The 23,430-nt window shown below is 41.3% G+C and overlaps 1 protein-coding gene and 1 pseudogene across 2 annotated transcripts in view; both read right to left on the reverse strand.

Annotated features, from left to right (window-relative positions):
- Window positions 1-23,430, reverse strand: part of LOC308243368 (ribosomal protein uL24-like) — a 45,070-nt pseudogene that overhangs the window by 13,405 nt on the left and 8,235 nt on the right. The gene's annotated exons all lie outside the window — the stretch shown is intronic.
- LOC308243365 (olfactory receptor 6C4) lies at window positions 12,609-13,538 on the reverse strand (the record flags this gene model as incomplete). The annotated part of the gene is made up of 1 exon (XM_080658668.1): window positions 12,609-13,538. The coding sequence occupies one exon, from the start codon at window positions 13,536-13,538 to the stop codon at window positions 12,609-12,611; it is 930 nt and encodes a 309-aa protein (XP_080514794.1).

Here is a 23,430-nt window from a genome sequence, read left to right on the forward strand (position 1 = left end):
TGCTAGTATTTTGTTGAGAATTTTTGCATCTATATTCATCAGTGATACTGGCCTGTAATTTTCTTTTTTTGTAATGTCTTTATCTGATTTTACTACCTAATTTTATAACACTCTTTTCATATCTACTTTCATTGCTTTCTATCTACAGATTACATGAAAAACAATTAGTCACTGAGGAGAAACCACAGGGCAGTAACAATGTTCATCCTGGTGAAATTTACACAATAACTACAGCCTTGAAATTTTGTTTTTGATTTTCCATTTTCACCTACATGTTGAGTATATTTGGAAATCTGACAATCAACTTTCTCACCTTGGTGGATTTTTCTTTAAATGGCTATGCATTTTTCTTCAAATGTTTGTTGTTAGAAATATTATTTACAACTGAATGTTTCCAAATATCTTTATGGCATATCAACTAAAATATTTGTTTAAAAATAAAACAAATATTCTTAGGTCTGTTTTAGTGAATTTTTGTTGTCGTTGCTGTTCTTGGAGGAATTTATGTAATCTCCTGGCCACCATGTTCTATGATCACTATGTGACCATCTACAAATCCCCACATTATACCACCTTTATATAAACAACAGAATCTGTAGGATCCTTGTCCTTTACCTTTGAATACTGGCATTAGTGGCTGGCTTCCAACTCTTAGTGGTTCCGAATTTGTGATTCTATGATCACTGACTATTTTATCTGTGATGTCTCTTCAATCTTAAAAGTTTGTTCTCTGACACATGGTTAGTAGGGCAGATAATTATTTTTTTTTGTGTTAACCTTAATCATAATCCTCTTGTTCTCTATATATACACTGAGTGGCCAGAGTATTATGATCTCTGAACCCATAATAATCTGGCCACTCAGTGTATATCCTATAAAATAAAAGGCTAATATGCAAATTGTCCCCTCGACCAGGAGTTCGACCAGCAGGCAGGCCTGCAAACCGCCCATGTCTGCTCTCCCTGGCCAGGCTGGCTGGACCCCATCCCACCCATACACAAATTCATGCACCGGGCCTCTAATATATACATACATATATATATATATATATATATATATATATATATATATATATATACTGAGTGGCCAGATTATTGTGCATTCAGAGATCATAAAAATCTGGCCTCTCAGTGTATATCTAAGAACAATTCAAATATAACCTCTATTCAGTAAAGGAAAGGCCTTGTTACACCCATCCTTTTCACATGATTGTGGTCACCCTTAGAAGCTGCATAGTTTTCTTTGTAAAACTTTCAGCATGTTGCTATTATTGCATCTTTTTCTCTCTAAGACTATTCCCATAGGTGTTTGGTTTAGGATGTTTTTTGGCAAAGTACATTGTATTGTAAATTCATTAGAGACTTTTGAATCAGGGCCTCCAAGGACTTTTTAATTGTTGTTTTCTGCACACCTGTTACAGGTGGAGGCCTTAAACAGGGTTGTCAGTGTAAAAACCTGTCTGTACAGAGAAATTCAGAGCACCCACTTTTGCAGCACTAGAGAGACTATTATCTTCCTTCCAGCTACCCTGAGTCCACAGAGATATTTAAAAAATTTTAATTACAATGGCATTTCTTTTAAATTCAGAAACCACATGTATATATGCGGTGAATATAAGTTCCTAGGGTTAGGGGCCTAGGATAACACTTAGATGATCCTACTGGTATGTTTTTTTTCAACTGTGAGGCCTACTCAGGTCATTTGAGGTTAGGCTTCCTAGTAAAACAATGAAGGATGTCAAAGGTATGTATTGGGATGTTTTTAAGCCAGGCATGTTTTCACAGGTAATTTATTGAGAAAGTACTGGCATTTGTGCTAAATAACAAGTAAATTACTATTTTCAATATTTGTTTGTCTTTGACATTTTATTAAGGGGGTAATTTTTGAGATTATTTAGAGAGCAGCACAAACCTGCACCAGATAAAAAATTTTATGCATCATTAAATTGATACAGTCCTATGTATAGTGATTTGATTGACACAGAAAACCCTTCCTGACCTCTCTTTCTCTATCTCTCCTTATCTCTCTGTCTCTGTCTCATTTGACTGTCAAGTATCTGTCAGTTTATATCCCATTTGTTTCAATTACCATTGGTAAACATTCCATTTTTTATATCTCCCCCCCATACCCTTTCAGTACCAGTATCACCTACTCACAAACTATTTGTCTCATAAACCCAGGTTAATGTTCCACTTTGGATCATGGTATTTGTAACCTGGCAGTGTACTGTAGTAAGTCTGTAGTTGGTAGGAGTTGATAATGCCTCACAAAGACAAAAAAGAACTTCATTTTCTTAGTTTTAAGGGGCCTATATTTCATAGACATTTGTGGGGTATATTAAAAAAGAATGAAAGCCATTTAGAAAACAAACTAATTTGTCTTATGAGAAGATCCCTTTTTAAAAGAATTGAATAATTGAAAACTGAGAACAGTATACTCCATTAGTGATATAGTGTGAGCCACACTTGTAATGTTCAACTTTCTAGTAGTATCATATAAAAGGTAAAAAACATATGTTATCTTAACTTTAATAATGAATTTTAGTTCACTTCATATATCTAAAATATTAACATTTTAAAATATATCCAGAATAAATTTTAAGTGGTATATTTTATGTAATTGTTTGCTAGGTCTTTAAATCTGATGGGTGTTTCACAGTTACAGCATATCTCAGTTTGAACTAGCTACATCTCAAGTTGTCAATAGCCATATATGACTAGTAGCTACCCTTTTGGACAGTTGAGGCCTAAAACATTGAATAAAGATAGCAAATAGCTGAATAGACTAATGTAACTAATTAGGTTATTTCAAGAGCAACTATTTCACCTCCACCCCCATTGACTCCCTCCACCCCACTCCCCATTCCTGTCCCTTCCCCAGGCTAGATCAACTCTTACATGTTGTTATTGCTCAGACCCCGAGTTACTACGCACCGTGTGATATCGCATTGAAAGATAAACTGAGTAGATAGAAAGTGTATAAATAATGACCAATTATCTGCTTGGCAGACATGATAGTTTCTTTTCTTTTTAAAATATGTTTTTATTGATTTTTAGAGATGGAGTAAAGGAGAGGGAGAGAGAGAAGCATTAACTGGTGCCTCCACACCACCTACTGGGGACGGAGTCCCCAACTCAGAAATGTGCCCTGACCGGGAATGGCAGTGGCAGCCTCTTGGTGCATGGGATGACACTCTACCAAATGAGCCACCCTGGCCGGGCATGATATATGATTTTTGACTACGTAGATTCACAATTTCCTAAAGTGAAAACTACATCAAGTGTATACTGATGGGACTGTCACTCCCAAAGAGTATGTTTCTTCCTCTTTTTTTACTATAGAGGAATATCATGTCTGTATGCTTATGCAATCAATATAGAAGAGTGGAAGAAATTGATGATGCAAGGAGAGAGAGAAAGAGAGAGAGAGAGAGATAGAGAGAGAGAGAGAGAGAGAGAGAGAGAGAGAGATTTCTTTTTTAATTTTAATAAATCTTTATTGTTCAGATTATTACAATTGTTTCTCCTTTCCGCCCCATAGCTCCCCTCCACCCGGTTACCACCCCACCCTCTGCCCTTACCTCCCTCTCACTGTCCTCATCCGTAGGTGTACGATTTTTGTTTAGTCTCTTCCCGTACCTTCCACACACCTTTCCCCTGAGAATTAACAATCCACTCCCATTCTATGCCCCTGATTCTATTATATTCACCAGTTTATTCTGTTCATAAGATTTTTAATTCACTTGATTCTTAGATTCACTTGTTGATAGATATGTATTTGTTGTTCATAATTTTTAATCTTTACTTTTTTTCTTCTTCTTCCTCTTCTTAAAGAGTACCTTTCAGCATTTCATATAATACTGGTTTGGTGGTTATGAACTCCTTTAGCTTTTTCTTGTCTGTGAAGCTCTTTATCTGACCTTCAATTCTGAATGATAACTTTGCTGGATAGAGTAATCTTGGTTGTAGGTTCTTGCTATTCATCAGTTTGAATATTTCTTGCCACTCCCGTCTGGCCTGCATAGTTTCTGTTTAGAAATCAGCTGACAATCGTATGGGTACTCCCTTGTAGGTAACTAACTGTTTTTCTCTTGCTGCTTTTTATATTCTCTTTTTGTCTTTTGCCCTTGGCATTTTAATTATGATGTGTCTTGTTGTGGTCCTCTTTGGATTCCTTTTGTTTGGGGTTCTGTGCACTTCCTGGACTTGTAAGTCTATTTCTTTCACCAGGTCGGGGAAGTTTTCTGTCATTATTTCTTCAAATAGGTTTTCAATATCTTGCTCTCTCTCTTCTTCTGGCCCCCCCATAATTCTGATGTTGGTACGCTTGAAGTTGTCCCAGAGGCCCCTTACACTATCTTCATATTTTTGGATTCTTTTTTTTTTTTGCTTTTCTGGTTGGGTGTTTTTTGCTTCTTTGTATTTCAAATCTTTGCCTTGATTCTTGTGATCCACAAGTCTGCTTTTAGATCTCTGTATATTATTCTTTATTTCAGTCAGTGTATGCTTAATTTCTAGTTGGTCCTTTTTCATATCCTCGAGGGTCTTGCTAAATTTATCGGCTTTTTCTAGAAAATTCTTGAAAACTTTATAACCGTGGTTTTGAACTCTATTTTCAGTGGTTTGCTTTCCTCCATTTCTTTCATTTGTGACCTGTTTCTTTGTGTCTGCATTTTGGTTGCTTCCCTGAGTTGGTAGAATTGTTTTGTGTGCTAGGTGTCCTATAGGGCCCAGTGGCTCAGCCTCCCCAGTTACCTGAGGTGGACACTCTTTGTGCACCCCTTTATGGGCTGTGTGCACAGTCTTGTTGTAATTAAGTCTTGATTGTTGTTGGTATCACTGGGAGGAATTGACCTCCAGGCCAATTGGCTGTGAGGATCAGCTGTGTCTACGCTGGGAGAATTTCTGTGCTGGAGACACCCTTATGGGGCAAGACTTGCTTCAATGGGGCTTTGGTGCTCACTGAGTCTGCCCTCTGAGTGTGTCCCTTATGGATATGAGGAATTGTAATCTGGATGGTCCCACTCTGACCACTGGGTACACTGGCTCTTGGATCTCCAAGGAGGTGCTAATTTAGCCTCTGCCTGAGGCCAGCCAGCAGGAGCTACAGAGAGATGTACAGATTCCTCTTCTTTGCTTGGGTTTTGGAGGTGCCCAGATGAGGCCCAGCTGTGAAGCAATGCAGGCTGCTGTGGGGCATTGGGCCTTCTTTTGGATGTTCTGGGTCTCTCAGAGTCAGCTGCAGTTTGTTATGTAATTTTATATTTCAAAGGACCAGGCCATTCATATGCAAAAGCCTCTGTGCACAGCTTGGGTGGGCCAGGGTCTCAGGTCAGAGCAAATAGCAATGGCTTCCTGTCAGCCCTGCCTCATGAGTCCCCTGGGTGTCAGTGTCCCTCGGTAATTGCTGTAAGCACCTCTGAGAGAAAGCCACCCTCGAGTTCCGCCTGATGCCAGACAGTCCAGCCTCTCCCCGTATGAGTCTGGGTCCTCAGAGTCTTGCCCGGAACTGGAGTTCAGAGCAGTTGGGAGCTTGTATCTTCCTCCCAATTGAAAAAGACAGCTGCATCCTCAGTTGCCAGCCCTCTCTGCGCACGCGCCTTTGTACCTCTGCCTTTAGTTCTGCATCTCCTCTTAGTCTCAGTGTGCTTTTCTCTTTCCTTCTAGTTGTAGAATTTCCACTCAGCCAGCCTCCCTGTGGTTCTGGATGATGTCCATTTTGTCTTTTAGTTGTAGTTGTGAAGTTGTTGTGCGAGGCAGCAAGTTCAGGTGTTTACCTATGCCACCATCTTGGTTTCTCCCCCTAATTTACATTTCAATCAACTCTCTTTAGTCTTCTTATGTATGCATTAGTTATTAGTCTTATGGGTTGAATCTACTCTGTTCATGTTATTACTTTCCCCTCCTTGCAATACAGCCTCTTTTAAAGTGCTTTCTATTTTCAGGAATGTAAGATGTTGCTTTTTAGGAAATATAAAGCTGCCCTTATCTTTAACTCTGCCTTATTTATGCTGCTTCACAATAAATATGTAGAGTTGCACAAATCCTATCTAATAAAAGAGTAACATGCAAATTGACCGTACCTCTGCTACACCCGGAAGCCACACCCACCAGCCAATCAGCAGCGAGTATGCAAATTAACCCAACCAAGATGGCTGCTGCCACAGAGAGAACAGGAGGCTTGGGTTTCCCCGGCAATGGAGGAAGCCAAGCTTTCCGCCTGCCCTGGCCTGCCTTGGCCTCCGCTTAAGGCTACAAAGTTTCAGTTATAGAAGATAAATAAATCCCAGATACCAGGGCCTCTGCTTGGGTCTCCAGGGGCATGGCCAGCCTGCAAACCACCACAGGCCCCTCTCCCAGGCCTCCCCATGCCCCAAGGGAACCCCACCCTGATCCAGGACACTCGTCTGGGCAAAGCAGTTGGCCCACACCGGAGAACCTGGCCTCTATCCTATCTAATCCTATCTAATAAAAGAATAATATGCAAATTGACTGTCACTCCAACACACAAGATGGCTGCCCCCATGTGGTCAAAGATGACTGCCCCCATGTGGGCACAAGATGGCCATCACAAGATGGCTAGCAGGGGAGGGCAGTTGGGAGGGACCAGGCCTGCAAGGGAGGGGAGTTGGGGGTGATCAAGCCTATAGGGGAGGGCAGTTATGGGTGACCAGGCCAGCAGAGGAGGGAAGTTGGGGGTGCCTGGGCCTCCAGGGAAGGGCAGTTGCGGGGACCCAGGCCTGTAGGGGAGGGCAGTTAGGGGTGACCAGGCCTGCAGGGAAGCGCAGTTAGGGGTTATCAGGCCGGCAGGGGAGAGTAGTTAGGGGCAGTCAGGCTGGCAGGGGAGTGGTTAGGGGAGCCGTGGGCAAACTACGGCCCTCGGGCTGGATCCGGCCCGTTTGGCTATTTTATCCGGCCCGCAGAACCGAAAGAGCGGAGGGTTCTCTTGCTCTCCCCTCCGCTCCTTTACTTTGAATTTATATTAGTTCACACCAACACTCCATCCATGCTTTTGTTCCGGCCCTCCGGTCCAGTTTAAGAACCCATTGTGGCCCTCGAGTCAAAAAGTTAGCCCACCCCTGGGTTAGGGGGTGATCAGTCAGGCAGGCAGAAGCGGTTAGGGGCAATCAAGAAAGCAGGCAGGTGAGCAGTTGGGAGCCAGCAGTCCTGGATTGTGAGAGGGATTTCCGACTGTCCATTAAACAGGCAGTCAGATATTTCTCGAGGGGTCCCAGATTGGAGAGAGTGCAGCCTGGGCTGAGGGACACCCCCCCCCACCCCCGTGCACGAATTTCATGCACCGGGCCTCTAGTTATAATATAATAATATTTCTTGCCTAAACTTACTAAAACACATGCAAAACTTGTTAACATAAAAATATTACCACATAGTCTTTAATGATAATTGATAGACTTCCTTTTTTGAGTAATTTTTCCAAATACAACTTGACTTGCAAAGTCAAGTCAAACACAAATATCATTGGCTTAAAGACATCAGATTTTGGCAAAATAATGAGGAATAAAGGAGCTGAGATTTTGAAGTGTAGAACTATGGAAAGATGAACCGATTGTAAATATCTGCTTTGTGCTTGAGGGCTTTTTCAGAGTCATGACTGTAGTGGATTAAAGATAATGGCAAATTCTTTGTTAATTTTCCTAATCAGAAAATGTATTTTCTTTCATCTTCCCTTTAATCTTGACTGGCTCTATGACTTGGTTTTGACCATTAGGATGTGCTAGAAGTGAAGTTGTGTGACCTCAGAGATTAGGTAATTGAAGTTTTGTAGCTTTCATCTTCTTTTTTTGGAACATATGATCTGGAGCAATCCAAGAGTCATGTGAGAAGTTCAAATACCCTGACATCACCTGCAATGCCAAGTTAGTTTGCTGAGAAGCTGGTAGAGAGAGCTCCTTGGTCAACCCCCATCTTCTGTAGCCATCTCAGCCATGGCGACCTATGACTAAAAAAAGCCATCTCAAACATCAGCTCAGTGGAGCCTTGACATGATTCCAAAATCCAATCACCATTGATTGCAACTAAATGAAAGACTCATGTGAGAACCACTTAGCTGCCCTGTCTGCTCCTGCAACGATGAGTGACAGAAAATTGTTTTATCCACTAAAGTTTTGGGTGATACATTACACAGCAATAGGTATTCAAAACTAAGATACAGGGAAAGGGCTTTGCCTGGGCAGTGGGCTACCAGGGAACCAGCAGAACCCTTGGTGGTCTCGAAAGGCTGCCGAAACCATTTTGCACATTTGAGAGGTCTGTATGAAAAATATTCAAACTGTAGAATTTTGAGTTTTTTCTTTCTTTCTGTACGGCATATTTCAAAGAGTGTTAACTGAAAACTTCAGAAAACTTTAATGGATCAAAAATAACTTCAGCCCAATGAAAATATTTGCATTTTCAAAGAATAGGATGAGAATTATAGATGTCTGGAGGAAATATATGTAATGGAGGGATTCTAAATTGACTAAGACAGCTAATTTTCAGTCAACTATTAAGTGTTTGACATTTTATATATTATTGCTAATTCTCAAAATGACATTTAGAGATTACATTATATATATATATATATATATATATATATATATATATATATATATAGTCAAATATAACATATATATGACACGGCGTGCAAAATTGTGCGGCTCTGTTCATCCACGCGTGCCCCGCCCACCCGCCCACTGCGCATCCTGACCCCCTAACCTCTCCACCCAGATCTTGAGCGTGCCTGGCCCTGCCCCCAACCCCTCCAGCCTTCTCGGGCTGCTTCAAGCCCTGCATTTGGTCCCAGGAGTCACCTTGGGCTGATCCCGTCTCCTCCTGGAACCTACCTGCTTCCGCCCAGTCTCTGGAGCATTGTGCTGGAGGAGAGCATGGAAGCCTCCTGCCTGCTGTGGAGTTTTGAGTGCCGTTTCCTGGCGGAGCATGCGCTGTGCTCCTTCCTCTGGCAGGTGGGCGGGGAGTGTGCTGAGTGTGAGTGGTGGGTGGCGAATAACTGGTGAGGGGGACGCTAGGGGCTCTCACCCCCACCCTCCCTGCCACGGGATGATCCCGCCTTCTCTAGGTGCCTCCTTGCTTCTACCCTGTCTCCTGAGCCACATGGTGTCTCTCCCTCACAGCGCACGCAGCCTCCTGCTGAACGTTCATTACGGTGTGAGGGCATCATGACCATTAGCTTATTAGCTCTTTATTATATAGGATAAACTTCCATACTGTTTTCCATCATGGCTGCACCAATTTACATTTCCACCAACTGTTTACAGAGTTCCCACATCTTCACCAACTTGGTTCTATCTCTCCCGGTATCATTTTCACCTGGTTTCTTTAAATTTCATTTACTGGAGTCCCGGTGCATGAAATTCGTGCATGGGTGGGGGGTGTCCCTCAGGCCAGCATGATCCTACCGGGATCGGGCCTAAATGGGCAGTTGGACCTCCCTCTCACAATCCAGGACTGCTGGCTCCCAAATGCTCACCGGCCTGCCTTCCTGATTGCCCCTAACCACTTCTGCCTGCCAGCCTGATCACCCCCTAACCACACCCCTGCCAGCCTGATTGATGCCTAACTGCTCCCCTGCCAGCCTGATTGCCCCTAACTGCCCTCCCCTGCAGGCCTGGTCCCTCCTAACTGCCCTCCCCTGCTGGCCTGATTGCCCACAACTTCCCTCCCTTGCAGGCCTGGTTCCTCCCAATTGCCCTCCCCTGCTGGCCATCTTGTGTCAGCCATCTTGTGTGCACATGGGGGCAGCCATCTTTGACCACATGGGGGCAGCCATCATGTGTTGGAGTGATGGTCAATTTGCATATTACTCTTTTCTTACATAGGATAGAGGCCTGGTGCATGGGTGGGGGTTGGCTGGTTTGCCCTGAAGGGTTTCCCGGATCATGGTGGGGGTTCCCTTGGGGCATGGGGCGGCCTGGGCGAGGGGCCTGTGGTGGTTTGCAGCCTGGCCACGCCCCCCGGCGACCCAAGCAGAGGCCCTGGTATCTGGGATTTATTTATCTTCTATAATTGAAACTTTGTAGCCTTGAGCGGAGGTCAAGCCAGGCCAGGGCGAGCGGGAAGCCTGGCTTCCTCCATTGCCGGGGGCAACCCAATCCTCCTGCTCTCTCCAGCTCTGTGACCGCCACCATATTTGTTGGGTTAATTTGCATACTTGCTCCTGATTGGCTGGTGGGCGTGGCTTGTGGGTGTAGAGGAGGTACGGTCAATTTGCATGTTTCTCTTTTATTAAATAAGATTATGCTTTTTACCTAGTATTTTTTACATAGTTATTTTTATAATGTTTTGTTTTCATTTTATCAGTATTATTTTTATATCTTTGAGGAAATTATATATATTTTATATTCTTGATGTTTCTTCTATAATTTTCTTTGAATCATATGTGGTCTGGTGTGTTACCTTGTCTCCTTCCTCCCCTATCCCTCCATTCACAGTGGATATATTTTTCAGATGGGGGTTATTTTTGATTCTGAACTCATGACCTCTGTATGTCTTTAGCTATACTGTCTAGTAATGTGTATGGACAGAAGCTTAAGCCATATTTTGTGATGTTCTGAGTGAATTTAACGGAATGAAAAACATGATCCTTAACCCAGAGAGCTCAAGTCATTATAGAACCGCTTTTATCTTACTTGCCTTCTTAAAAACTTCTCTTTTTATCTTTTGAATTTCATTTTATTGTAAGAAGCAGCATTGGGAAAAGACAAACTGTTTAGATTTATAACCCATAAGTCCACAGCCTCTGAGGGCTTAGGGAGAGAGAATAGAAAAATGATGCCCCAAGAGTAGCCGAGCAGCCACTGTTTTTATCTCCTTACTCTAGCACTGCTTGGATATTGTCCTCAGAATACTAGGCAGGTAAAACTGTTTCTTTTGATTCCTGTCCACAGTAATAATAGGAGGAATAAGACACACCAACTTATACATTTAGGCATTGAACATTCCAATAGCTCAGGTGCAGAATCAGTAATTTTATTTCTCTGCTTATCTATACCTTGCATTATGTTCAAAGTATGTATTAAGATAAGCCAGCTTCAATGAATAGTTTCATAAAAGCATGACATATTTTTCTTGGGCAAGCTCATTTAGAAGGAGTTACATTCCTTCTCAAATTAATTTCTAAATACTTATATTGTAAAGGCTGGGTGAAGCCCTGGCTAGTGTTCTTAAAATGTGGCTTACACCAAATAATGTTCTTTCTTACCTCAGCATACTCAGAGATATCCAGGGCATGAATCCTTGCACTGGGCCTCCAATATGCATATAAGATCTTTGGTTAATCTTTTCCTGCCCTTCCCCCTCCCCCTCTCCTCTTCCCTGTCAGATTCATAGGTCTGTTCCATGTTTCCATGCCTGTGTGTGTTGAGCGTCTGCCCCCTGGTGGTCAGTGTGCGTCATAGATACCGGTTGAACAGTCGAACAGTCAAAAGGTCACTTAAGCTTTTATATATATAGATGTGCAAGTACTCAGATTTCCAAAATGTTCCTGGTTCCATTGAAATTGAGCCCCTTCCACCACCTATTCAAATTTAAGTTGCTACACTGATCTATGTGTGGAGTTCTTGGTAGGATAGTCTATTCCTAGTTGGTTGCTAAGACTCATAATTTGGAACATTCTCGATATAAAACTGTATTGATATTATTAATTATTTTTTACTTTATGAAACAGGCATCCATGGCTTATGCTAAAAAGAAAAGCAAAAACTTGTGGAAAAGTTAAAAGAATGGAGCCATGTCACAGGATTTGTTCGTTATCTAACAAAAGTAGGCAAAAAGATAAAAATAAAACCACAATTAACAAAAAATCACCAGAATCTACCAAAAAGAGAGAAAGGGAGATATCAGCTATTAACTTAAAAAGATATGAGCTAAGAAAAGCAACAATATATCCTTTTAAGTTATGTGAAAGGCTTCTAACCTTGCCTCTAGAAACCTCTTTTAACCATAACTTCTAGAAAAATAAATGTGAGTTGACAAAAATCTTGATTATTTTTGCCTCATATGGAGAAAATTGGAGTGAATGTATATCCTTTAAGGAACGCTTCCTTTGTGGAAAGATGGAAGTTGTAATGGCTACCGTTGGAAAATAAGTGAAAAAGGGGAGGAGGATAAAAATTACTGACACTTAGAAGCATAGTCTACAGGGCTCCGTGATGAAGAGCAATGTTAATGCTAGATTTCCTTCAAGACAATGCTGGGAATATAACTTCCTTTCTGAAAACTTCAAGTAACTCTATAGCTAGTAATTGAATACCTTCATGATTTGGCCTCTCTTTTTCACTTAAAATTCATATCTTCCTAGTCTCTTAAAGAAGTAATATGCTTTTATTCTTATATGTCAAATCATTTCTGGAAAACAGTTAATTTCTCCAATTGTTTTCTATAAATTCTCATTCATCCTTCTCTAATAACACCATGTTATTTTATTTGAAAAATAAATTCATTACACAAATTTACAGTTCATACACCTTTTATCACACTAGACTATAGATTCCTTGAAATTAGGAGAGATGCTTTTCATATTTTTACCTTCAAAAGCCAGTTCAGCACTTAAAATATGGTACACTCAATACATTAAAATATATACTTTTTTTTTTAAAGTTTCACCATCTTTCTGATGGTGTCCTTGAATGCCTTCTTCACTTGCTGATTCCTTAGAGTGTAAATGAAGGGGTTTAACAAGGGAGTAACCGAAGTGATCAGCACAGCTATTCCTTTGTTGAAAGCACCTACTTCTTTTGCAGAGGGATTAATGTACATAAACATGCAGCTGCCATAAGAGAGGAGGATGACAATCAAGTGAGAGGAACAAGTGGAAAAAGCCTTTGTCCTCTGCTGGGCAGAAGGGATCCTCAGAACGGTCCTAATAATATATGTATAAGAAAGTGTCACCAGTACCAGCGTCACCACCAGAGTGACAGCAGCCAAGAAGATAACCACCAGTTCTAAGAGACTTGTATCTGAGCAGGCAAGCTCCAGGAGGGGCCCATAGTCACAGTAATAGTGATTCAGCACATTGGAGGCACAGAAATCCACCTGGCTCATCAGGAAGATTGGGGGTAAGATAGCTAGGAGTCCCCCCAGCCAGGAGCAAAACACGAGCTGTATGCAGACTCTGCCGCTCATAAGGGTCAGGTAATGCAGGGGTTTGCATATGGCCACATAGCGATCATAGGACATAGAGGCCAGGAGGTAAAACTCTGTTGCCCCAAGAAATATTGCAAAAAAATATTGAATCAAGCACCCAGCAAAGCTGATGACTTTATTTCCTGTTGTCATGCTGATCAGAAATCTGGGAATAAAAATGGATGTGAAGGAAATTTCTAAGGCAGAGAAATTCCGGAGGAAGAAATACATGGGGGTCTGGAGGTGTGGGTCTACCAGTGTGAGTATGATGATGGTCAGATTTCCGAGAACACTTAGCATGTATGTGAGGAGCATAAAGGTGAATATCATGACCTGGATTTCAGGTTGGTTTGTGAGGCCGAACAGAATAAACTCAGTAAACATGGTCCTGTTTTTCATTGTTGACCTTCAGTAGATCTAAAGAAAAAGATGAGAATGATGAAAACTGAATTTTCTCAGGGTGGGAGAGATAAAGCTGCCCGTGACTAATAGAATCAGGTCATATATTAATTACTGTCCATCTAATTGGCTCAAGCCAGTGTCCCATTGGACTGGACTAGACTCCATGGACGCCCCAGGTCTTCTACAGAAGTGACCTTTTGCTAAGTCTTACAGTTCCTCAAGTCCATCTATTCCTGTACTCTTAACAGAATATGTTACAGAAAAATTATTTTTTTCAGAAGAATATGTTTTGGAATCTATCCTTTCCCCCTAAAATCTTCAGGAAATCTCCACATTTATATCACTTTTCCCTGATTCTCCTACTTCTGTGCTCTTGGTAGAAATATCTCTATCTCATTCTGTTTTCGGTGCTTTCTTTTCCCTTCCCTGTGCATTTTCCCCTTTGTGTATTTTTCTTCTTCCTGTACTATTTGATGCTTCACTGGGTATCTGTCATAGATCCTCCTCTCCATTACTGTCCACATCTCTGATTTCCTTGTTTGGGGCACCAATGGGAATTTCCCCACACAGATTATGCTGAAGATCTTGATATATAATTGATTTTCTCTATACCTTCACTTCTTTTGTGGGATGAATTTATAATAGGCCTGTAGAACTTTTAAGATCTTGGTCCAACACTATCGTATTTTATGCCATGAGCATATTTGTCTACATGAACAAGGCTGAGGCATCAATAAATGATATTAATTAGTATTTTTATATGTTTCTCTGTCACATTCAGAGTGTCCTAGGAATTTATTTTGGATATATCTCCGAGAAAAGAGATCTTGAGAGATCCACAGGCAGCGTCTCAGAGTGGATTTTGTCCCAGTCTTAAAGGATCCTCAGTGGCAAACCAAGGACCACAATTTATTATGCCTTAAACTTTCCTGTCCTCTATTCTTGGAATACAGAATCAGGAAGAGGGAGATCCATGTTTCTAACAATAAGATTCTTTTGTAGATAAATTGGTAATCCCCAAGGAAGGAAACTTTGGTGGAGGCATTTTGTGTTCATCTTTAGGTTTTTCTGATTAAGAGGCAAAGAGAATTCACATGCATATAGGTTAGAAATATCATATCCTCGCAATCATTCTTGTCAGTCTCTCCATTATTCCATACAGCTCTTGGAGAAACTAGGTGATGTTAAACATTTATCTGAATCCCCTACAGCCCTCCCTTCTCTGTTTGTACTAACCTGTGGTCTTTGGCAAGTACTGCATTTTCATCCAGATTTTCACAATTGGTTGAGTTCATGATCCACTTTTATGGAATAACATCAGTGACTTCAAAAACATACATCCTCAACAATCGGAATGACTGCAGGGGGTGTTTATCTTACTGTTCCTAAGAGGTAAATCAAAGGTGAAATGTGCCATGTGAATCTCCAAGTAGTATAAAATGTAACATGTTTTCTATTGTCTTCCCATCCACATTGAGTCATTTTCTTAATGGAAGCAACCAAGTTTGTAGAGCTTAAGTAGGAAGGAAGTATATTACCTTTCATTCTATGAATCCAAACCAGAATCAAATCACAGTTTCTGAGAGACACAGTCCTGCACATAAGTAATAAAAAGGAAAAGTAAATAAGCTACCCCTCTCCTGGCAATGACAGAATTAGAAGAGAGGACTTCAATAGACTGAAAATTCCTTAATATTTCTGTTTTACGAGAGATTATTGTGAAGTCCTTAGAAGGCAGGGTATGAACTTTGCAGAGTCTATATTAGCCAGAGTGACAGAGCTTTTATCTGCCTTTTTTTTTTTTTTTTTTTTTTTAGAACAGGCACATGGGGATCAATTTCCTGAAGAAGCTAAAGATGCCCTGTGGACCCAAGTTCAAAATGTGCAAATAAAACTCAGTTGTTGATAATTTTGAGAACAAGTTGCAAACATATGGCTGCAGAGAGAAGTTCCTGAGAGACCATATGATAAGGATCCATGAAAATCTCTGCCACAGCCATGAGGTTTGTGGAGTTGAGAGCAATGTAGTGAGACCCCTGGGAACTGGTATGCCTGACAATGCATAGTTCCTATTATGCATTGTTCCTATTATTTTTGCCTTTAATAACCAAATTTGGCCAGTGCTCAATCTTGGTATAAAAGGATGTCACTTCACAGTGGATAACAACCATCTTAATACCATGGAATCCTTCATTAAGATTTGCATTCTCAAGTTAATACTCAATATTACAGTCAATATTACTCAAATTAATACTCTACTCATCAACTAGAAAATATTTTGCTTTTATAAATTTGGCTAGTATGTTCCATTCTATGCATAGTTCTACAGTCTCTCAGAAGCAGTTTTCTTTACTTTTGAAGAAACAATATATTTTCACTCAACTCCCCATGGGATATTTCAACAGCCCTGTCAGTGCACATACCTTTATAGGCAAGATCTTAACCACATCCAACTCATTCCAGGAACAGAGATGTGACATTATATTGATAACATCCTCTTGCAAGGAAATTCAAACAATATACACACTGACAAGGGATCTACAAACACTTGTCACAGAACTTTCCAATCAGGGTTGGGCCATTGCATCCTGTGAAATTTACTTCAGTAAAATTTCAGGACATTATTCATCAGCCCAAGGATGATTTATAACTGATGCAGTAAGGAACCAACACTTCTCTTTCATCAGCACTTTCTACTTTAAAATAGACTCAATATTTACTGTTTATTTGTTCCTCTTTTAAAAATTTTACGTCCATTATATTACTAGTTCCAGGTGTACAGCATAATGATTTGGTATCTGTATATTTTGAGAAATGATTACCACAATAAATCTATTTAGCATCCGTCATTATACATAGTTACAGATTTGTTTCTTCTTGTGATGATAACTTTTAAAATATACTTACTTAGTATCTTTCAAATATGCAACACAATATTATTAACTACTAGAGGCCCGGTGCATGGATTCATACACTGGTGGGGTTTCTCGGCCTAGCCTGCGAGGATCAGGTTGAAACTGGCAGTCCGACATCCCCTGAGGGGTCCTGGATTGCGAGAGGGCGCAGGCCAGGCTGAGGCACCCCACTGGTGCACGGGGCCTCTAGTACGCATATAGGATCTTTGATTGATCTCTTCCCACTCTCTACCTTCCCCTCCCCCTTTCCTCTTAGATTCATCACTCTGTTCCACGTTTCCATGCTTGTGCATTGAGCATCTGCCCCCAGGTGGTCAGTGTGCACCATAGCTACCGGTTGAATGGTCAAATGGATCCTTAGGTTTTTATATATATAGATAGCCATCATGTTGTACATTATATATCAGGTTCTGCAAGGCAGACAACATTCTAAGACAAGGATTATTATTAAAGTTTGCAAGACATAGTTGCCATAATCTTAGATTTAAGAATCTGGGCTACCAAAGCATATATATATATTTTGTTAAACTTCCTTGAGGATATTTTACCATTAATTTTTTTAGAGAGAGTGGAAGGGAGGGGGAGAGACAGAGAGAGTGAACCATTGATGTGAGAGAGACACATTGATTGGTTGCCTTCCTCATGCATCCCACTAGGGCTGCAACCAAGGTATGTGCCCTTGACCAGAATTGAACTCAGGATCCTTCAGTCCACAGGCCAGTGCTCTATCCATAGAGCCATATTGGCAAGGGCCAAAACATATACTTTTAAATACATTTTACTTATTTATTTATTTTATTTTATTTTATTTCATTTTATTTTATTTTATTTTTTTCCATCAACATTTTTCCCTTCTATGCCCTCTTCCACCTCCATCCCCTCACCCCCTAACACCCCAATCACCCCGATCCCTCGAGTTGTATGCCTGCTCTCTAGCTATGAGTCTGTCTCTATTTTGCGTTGTAGTTCAGAACATTCATTAAATTCCACATGTGAGTGAAATCATATGGTACTTGTCTTTTTGACTGGATTATTTCACTTAGTATAAGGTTCTCCAGTTTCATCCATGGAACAGACTGATGAATAAAGGGTAATATTGCCTTCTTTTTTGCAGTCAAATAGTATTCTATTGTGTAAATGTACCACAGCCATTTTATCTATTCATCTACTGATGGACCCTGGGGCTGCTTCCAAATCCTGGCTATTATAAAAAATGCTGCAATGAGCATAGGGGTACACATTTCTTTTGAATTAGTATTTCTGGTTTCTTTGGATAAATTTTCAGAAATGGAATCATTGGGCATAAGGTAGTTCCATTTGTAATTTTTAAAGGTAGCTTCCCAACCAAGATGGTGGCATAGGTACATGCCTGTACTCACTGTCTCCCACAACCATATCAAAATTACAACTGAAATACAGAACAACCATTGTTCAGAACATCCTGAAAGCTGGCTGAATGGAAGTCCTACAAGTAGGGAAGTAAATAAGAAAGCACACTGAGACGGGTAGGAGGGGTGGAGGCATGGCATGGGTGGTCCGACACCCACGTGTGTCGCTTTTTTGATCAGGAGGGAGATCTTCTATGTGGAGGCCCCCTGCGAGGAGCAAGGGGGTCCCAGCCCCACACCAGACCCCTAGCCCAGGTTCCCAGAGCTGGGAAGAGAAGTCCCCATAACTACAGGCTGTAAAAACCAGTGGGGATTTCAGCTCAGTGACACGGAGGCTGTTGGAGACCCAGGTGTTCCTTTTAAAGGGCTTGCACATGAACTGAACTTACAAGGTCATGAGATTTTTTTTAGTGTGTGTGTGCATTCTAAGCTTTTCCTCACTTATTTCACTTAGCATATTTTCAATATCCATCCATGTTGTCACAAATTGCAGTATTTCATTTTTTCTTATAGAGAGTAGTATTCCAATGTATATATGTAGCACATCTTCTTTATCCAATCATCTATTGAAGGACACTTTGATAGTTTTCATGTCTTGACTATTATGAATAATACTGAAATGAGCATAGGAGTGCAAATAAATGTTTTTGCATTTTTTAAGTAGACACCCAGAAGAAGGGTTCCTGGGTCATAAAATAACTCTATCCTTAATTTTTTGAGGAACCTCCATACTGTTTTCCATAATGGCTGTACCAGTCTACATTTCCACCACCAGTGAATAAGGGTTCCGGATTCTCCACAACCTCTCCAACATTTGTTACTTGTGTTGTTGGTAATAGCCATTCTAACAGGTGTGAGGTGGTATCTCATTGTAGTTTTGATTTGCATTTCCATAATAGCTAGTGAAATTGAGCATTCATATATCTGTTGGCCTTTTGTATGTCTTCTTCACCGTTTATTTTTTTTTTTTAAACCTGAATTCGGTTTTATTTATTTATTTATTTTTTTTGTTTTTTTTTTATTTTTTTAATAAATCTTTATTGTTCAGATTATTACAGGTGTTCCTCTTTTTTTCCCCCTAGCTCCCCTCCACCTGATTCCCCACCCCACCCCATGCCCTTACCCCCCGCCACTGTCTTCATCCATAGGTGTAAGCTTTTTGTCCAGTCTCTTCCCGCACCCCTCACACCCCCCCCCCTGAGAATTGTCAGTCCACTCCCTTTCTATGTCCCTGATTCTATTATATTCACCAGTCCATTCTGTTCTTCAGATTTTTTATTCACTTGATTTTTAGATTCACTTGTTGGTAGGTATGTATTTGATGTCATTTTGTTGTTCATAATTTTTATCTTTACCTTTTTCTTCTTCTTCCTCTTCTTAAAGAACACCCTTCAGCATTTCATGTAATCCTGGTTTGGTGGTGATGAACTCCTTTAGCTTTTTCTTGTCTGTGAAGCTCTTTATCTGACCTTCAACTCTGAATGATAGCTTTGCTGGGTAGAGTAATCTTGGTTGTAGGTTCTTGCTGTTCATCACTTTGAATATTTCTTGCCACTCCCTTCTGGCAAGCATAGTTTCTGCCGAGAAATCAGCTGACAGTCGTATGGGTGCTCCCTTGTAGGTAACTAACCGTTTTTCTCTTGCTGCTTTCAAGATTCTCTCTTTGTCTTTTGCTCTTGGCATTTTAATTATGATGTGTCTTGGTGTGGTCCTCTTTGGATTCCTCTTGTATGGGGTTCTGTGTGCTTCCTGAACTTGTAAGTCTATTTCTTTCACCAGGTAGGGAAAGTTTTCTGTCATTATTTCTTCTAATAGGTTTTCAATATTTTGCTCTCTCTCTTCTTCTGGCACCCCAAAAATTCGGATGTTGGTACGCTTAAAGTTGTCCCAGAGGCTCCTTACAGTATTTTCATATTTTTGGATTTTTTCTTTTTGTTTTTCTGGTTGGGTGTTTTTTGTTTCCTCATATTTCAGATCTTTGGTTTGATTCTTGGGGTAGGTTGATCTACAGTTCAGTTTCGGTATATTCTTTATTTCAGACAGTGTATGCTTAATTTCTGACTGGTCCTTTTCCATTTTTTTGGCATTCTCATTAAGGTCCTTGAAGGTCTCATCAAGTTTATCGGCGGTTTTTAGAAGATTCTTGAGTAACCTTATAAATGTGGTTCTGAACACTATGTCGTCCATTAGTTTGCTTTCCTCCATTTCTCTCATTCGTGACATGTTTCTTTGTCTCCGCATTTTGTTGCTTCCTTATGTTGATGGAGTGGCTTTGTGTGGTAGGTGACCTATAGGGGCCAGTAGCTCAGCCTCCCCAATCACCTGAGGTGGACGCCTTTGGTACACCCCTTTGTGGGCTGAGTGCAAAGTCTTGGTGTAGTTAAGCCTTGATTGCTGTTGGTACACTGGGAGGAATTGACCTCCAGGCCAATTGGCTGTGAGGACCCGCTGTGTCTATAATGGAAGAACTGCTGTGCTGGAGACACGCTTATGGTGCAGGGCTTGTTTCAGTGGGGCTTTGGTGCTCACTGAGTCTGCCTCTTGAATGTATCACTTATGGATGTGAGGAGTTGAAATCTGGTGTCTCACACTGACCACTAGGTACACTGGCTTCTGGATCTCCAATGGGGTGCAGGTCAGCTACTGTCTGAGGCCACCCAGCAGGAGCTACAGCAAGAACTACAGTTTTCTCCTCTTTGCTTGGAGTTTGGAGGTTTTGGAGCTGTCTGACCCGGGCTGCAAGTTTGCTAGGTTAAGCTGCGATAGGGCAGGCCATTCATATGCTAAAGCTGCTGCTTGGAGCTTGGGTGGGTTCGTAGATTGTGCAGGGCGGGGTCTCAGGGCGTGACTAGGCTAGGGCGTGACAAACAGCGATGGCTGCCAGTAAGCCAGCTCTGTGGCTCTGACCCGCGCCCCAGCACAATAAACAATTGTTCCTGCGCGCAGCCCTGCAAGCAAGCCTCCCTCACTCTCCGACCCCACGGCAGACAGTCCAGCTTCTCCCTGTAGGAGTTTGGGTCCCCCGCGTCTCCCCAGAAATGAGTTTGGAGTAATCGGGAGCTTATCTCCCTTCGGGTTGAAAACAGCAGCGCTTTCAGTCACCCGTCGCCAGCCCAATTCGCTCGTCTCCGTACCTCAGCTTTTCAGCGCTTGTGCACCCCTCAATGCTGTTTGCTCTTTCCTTCTAGTTGTAGAACTTCCACTCAGCCAGCTTTCCCGTGGTTCTGGGTGATAGACGTTCTGTCTTTTAGTTGTAGTTTTGAAATTGTTGTGCGAGGCAGCAGTTTAGGTGCTTACCTATGCCGCCATCTTGGTTTCTCCCACCGTTTATTTTTAACATTGCATATATGGGCTTTTAATCAATGCAATAAGGAAGGAAAATATAAAATCCATCCTGATTGTAAATAAAGCATTAAAATAGTTTTTATTTTCAGATGACATGAACATCATTATGTTAAATAAAGGGAAATATAAAGTAGCTATTAAAACTAACAAGTGAGCTTAGGACAGGAATAAGGTACAATGTCAATATAGAAACAACAATTGCATTTCAATAGACTAACAATGAACAATTAGAACTTGAAAATAAAAAAGCAGTTTATATAAAAACATGAATTACTTTGGGATAAATCTAATAAATCTATGTCATTTTTGAATGCTTAAAACTACAAGTCATTGATGGGGGAATACAGAAGACCTACATAAGTTGAGAGATGGACCATGTTCATGGATCTGAAGACTTAATTCAGATGGATATATGTAGTCATCACAATCTCCAGGTTGATATATGTAGTCATCACAATCACGATTGTGATTGATATATGTAGTCATCACAATTCTCCAGATTGATATATGTAGTCATCACAATTCTCCAGATTGATATATGTAGTCATCACAATCACAATAAAAAATTTAAACAAGCTCTCTTTTTAAGGAGAACTTGACAAGCTGTATTTACAAATTTGTATGTAAAAGCAAAGGACCTAGGTAAACAACAATTTAGAATAAGAATAACATTGGAGGGAGGTCTTTTACAATACTGATTCTCCATGTTCTTTATCTATTTGTGTCAAGAGCAGTGTATTTCCAGTCATCCAGATTTAAACTCTACGAATGACTTTATTTTCCTCTAATTTCATATTAATAAGTCAGTAAATATCATAACTATTTCTAACTTCTATGTCTGCCCTAAACATTTTACCCAGGTAGTAAGATTTGCTCAAAGAATTTTGAAGCACAGTCTCATTCGTTTGATAGAGTTTTCTTGTAAGAAAGGTTCTCTGCTACTTTTTCACCTTTCTCAATGTGTTCTGGGTCTGAGGAGAGTCTATCTCTTCACAGGGCCTGTCAGAATAAGGAAGCAGAATATTGTGTTCTAGTCATATACATGAACTCTGGTTCCAGGTGACCTGGGTTCAAATCTCAGCTTTTCTGTCTATTAGTTGTGTATCTTAGGCTCTATGCCTCAATTTGCTTATTTGCAAGAGTAGAATGATAAGGCTTCCAGGGGATGGCAGTTGGGGGTGAGATCAAGCCAACAGGGAAGGGCAGTTGGGAGTGATTAAGCAGGCAGGTAGATGATCAGTTAGGAGCCAGTGGTCCCGGATTGCAAGAGGAATGTCCGACTGCCAGTTTAGGCCTGATCCCCCAAATGGTCCCCGATTGGAGAGGATGCAGGCTGGGCTGAGGAACCCCCACTCCGTGAATGAATTTCTTGCACTGGGCCACTAGTTGTAAATAATAGTGCAATAAACACAGGGTGCATATGTTCTTTCAAATTGGTGTTTGGGGTTATGTAGGCTCCCCTGTTGTAATTGAATCTTGATTGCTATTGGGCTGTTCATGCATGGGATCCACATTTAGGCTGACTGCTGTGAGGCTCAGACCCCAACATGGCATGTGAGCTGCTGTTCTGGTGCTGATCATACAATGTGGTATTCGCCTCAGCAGGTTTTGGTGTCTGCTGAGATCTTGATTTGGATATACTGTGTGTGAAGCTTATTGGATCCTGCTCTGTTGTCTGAAGCTGGTCACTGGGTGTATTGCATATGGGCCTCTTGTGGGGACTCTGATGTAGGACAACGTCAGACGTTGCCTGTGACTGGCCCTGGGCAACTTGTTTGGAGCTACGAATGATCCACAGTTTGTGGCTGCCTCTGCTGGACTTGGGTGTGTGTGCAGAAAGGACCAAGTTGCACACCAAGTCTGGCTTTTTTACCAGCACTGGGCTTGGGGAAAGGCAGCAAAGTTCTCAAAAAACTCAGCCTGTTCAACTTAGTCACTGAAAGAGCCTCTGGCTGTACTCCTCAATAGGGCATAAGTTCCACAGGGTGGGGTGAGATGAATTCCACAGGGTGGAGCTATTGCTTTCCCTTAGGCTGCTAACTCATGGAGGAGAGTGCTCTGCCCAAGAAAGATGGCTTTTGCAGTGGGGGAATGACTCAGTATAGGGATCCTGGAGGCTTACCCTTCAGTGCTCCCCCCACAGAGTCACCAACCCCAGACTCTCCTCGTGTGGCTCTAGTCTGCTCTGCCTTCCCTCTGCCAGAGCCCAAGGTGAGTGACTGTGAATGGATTTGTATGCAT

Source organism: Plecotus auritus (genome assembly GCF_963455305.1).
Source record: "Plecotus auritus genome assembly, chromosome: 3".
In the NCBI taxonomy this organism is placed as follows: Eukaryota; Metazoa; Chordata; class Mammalia; order Chiroptera; family Vespertilionidae; genus Plecotus; species Plecotus auritus.